This window comes from Cyprinodon variegatus, unplaced genomic scaffold (assembly GCF_000732505.1).
Source record: "Cyprinodon variegatus isolate N-32 unplaced genomic scaffold, C_variegatus-1.0 Scaffold1709, whole genome shotgun sequence".
In the NCBI taxonomy this organism is placed as follows: Eukaryota; Metazoa; Chordata; class Actinopteri; order Cyprinodontiformes; family Cyprinodontidae; genus Cyprinodon; species Cyprinodon variegatus.
The window spans coordinates 56,451-57,603 of NW_015152162.1; the positions used below are offsets into that span (position 1 = coordinate 56,451).

The 1,153-nt window shown below is 46.2% G+C and overlaps 1 protein-coding gene across 1 annotated transcript in view; it reads right to left on the reverse strand.

Moving 5' to 3' along the window:
• Positions 1-1,153, reverse strand: part of lamb2 (laminin subunit beta 2) — a 45,736-nt gene that overhangs the window by 19,917 nt on the left and 24,666 nt on the right. Inside the window, exon 18 of the mRNA XM_015404362.1 lies at positions 225-456. Within this exon, the coding sequence (XP_015259848.1) occupies positions 225-456 (232 nt within the window). The remainder of the gene's footprint in view (positions 1-224; positions 457-1,153) is intronic.

Below are 1,153 nucleotides of genomic sequence, written 5' to 3' on the forward strand. Positions count from 1 at the left end.
TGAGGGATTGCTGCAGAGTCAATTGAAAAATGGAAGCTCATTCAGGAGGAGCACGTCTTTTCCTTGACAGAAACTTTTAACCATTATCTGATTTCATTGTCTCTGTAAAGTACTCTGAGATATGTGTTTGCATCTTAGGCTAATCATGTCTGCCAGGATTTCCATGTTTTTAAGTGTGTTCCTGCTAGATTGTGTTTTATCTTACTTGACTTGTGGGTTATCACCTGTCACACTTATCTCCTCCTGTGTTGTCCCTGCAGCCGATACAGACTCCAGTTCTTTGGTCACAGCGGTCGGCATGTCCATTACACTGGCATGGTCGGCAGCTGGGAAATCCCCAGTGACCTGCCTGACACCCATCACACCGCTGCCCAAACGCTCCAGGGCGGCACTGGCACTGCCCGCTGTACTTGTCACAGAGTCGGGTCACTGAGCCGTCCAGGCTGCACTCGCATGCTGGAACAATCAGAAGAGGGTGAATCGATCAGGTGGCGTAGGAAGACAGTATCTTTTAGAGATATCTCTCTATGAACAGTTATCACCAAACCCGAACTTTTTAACTTCCTGGAGGTGTTCAATAAGTACAGCGCTGTGTGTTGGAATCCTGTGACTGGGTCTTTCTGGGCCGTGAAAATTAGGCAGGAAGAGTTTGACTACAGATCTGAAAAGGTCTAGCCTTACCCAGCTGTCACCGCCCCAAACTCAGCGCTGTTGCCTAGCAACTGTGAGAGTTTAAGCAGAAAGCAGGCAAAGAATGGATGCCGAGCGACTCACTACTGTTCTGTGTGCTGATATCATTTTGGTGCAGCAGCGCCGTCGTTGCCGATATCAGATCTGTAGTCCCAACATGCATATGCAAAAAATATCTGCAACATATCTGACTCACTGACCATGAGCTATTTTCATTAGTTTCACAGAAAATTATTCACATACTGTAGTATTACATTTAACTTGACCCGCAATGAACCATGGGATACATTAGCACACAGAGGACACTAACGGGCGAACAGAGGCCTGTATCTGTAGGCCTTATACGAAGGAGTATCTGAGGAAATGGCGACGTGTTACAGCGTCATCGGCCAAAGAACCTTTAGTAAAATAAATCTTCTCTTTTAAAGTTTCTGCATGTTGTAAAGCGCCGTTAGGCAACGTT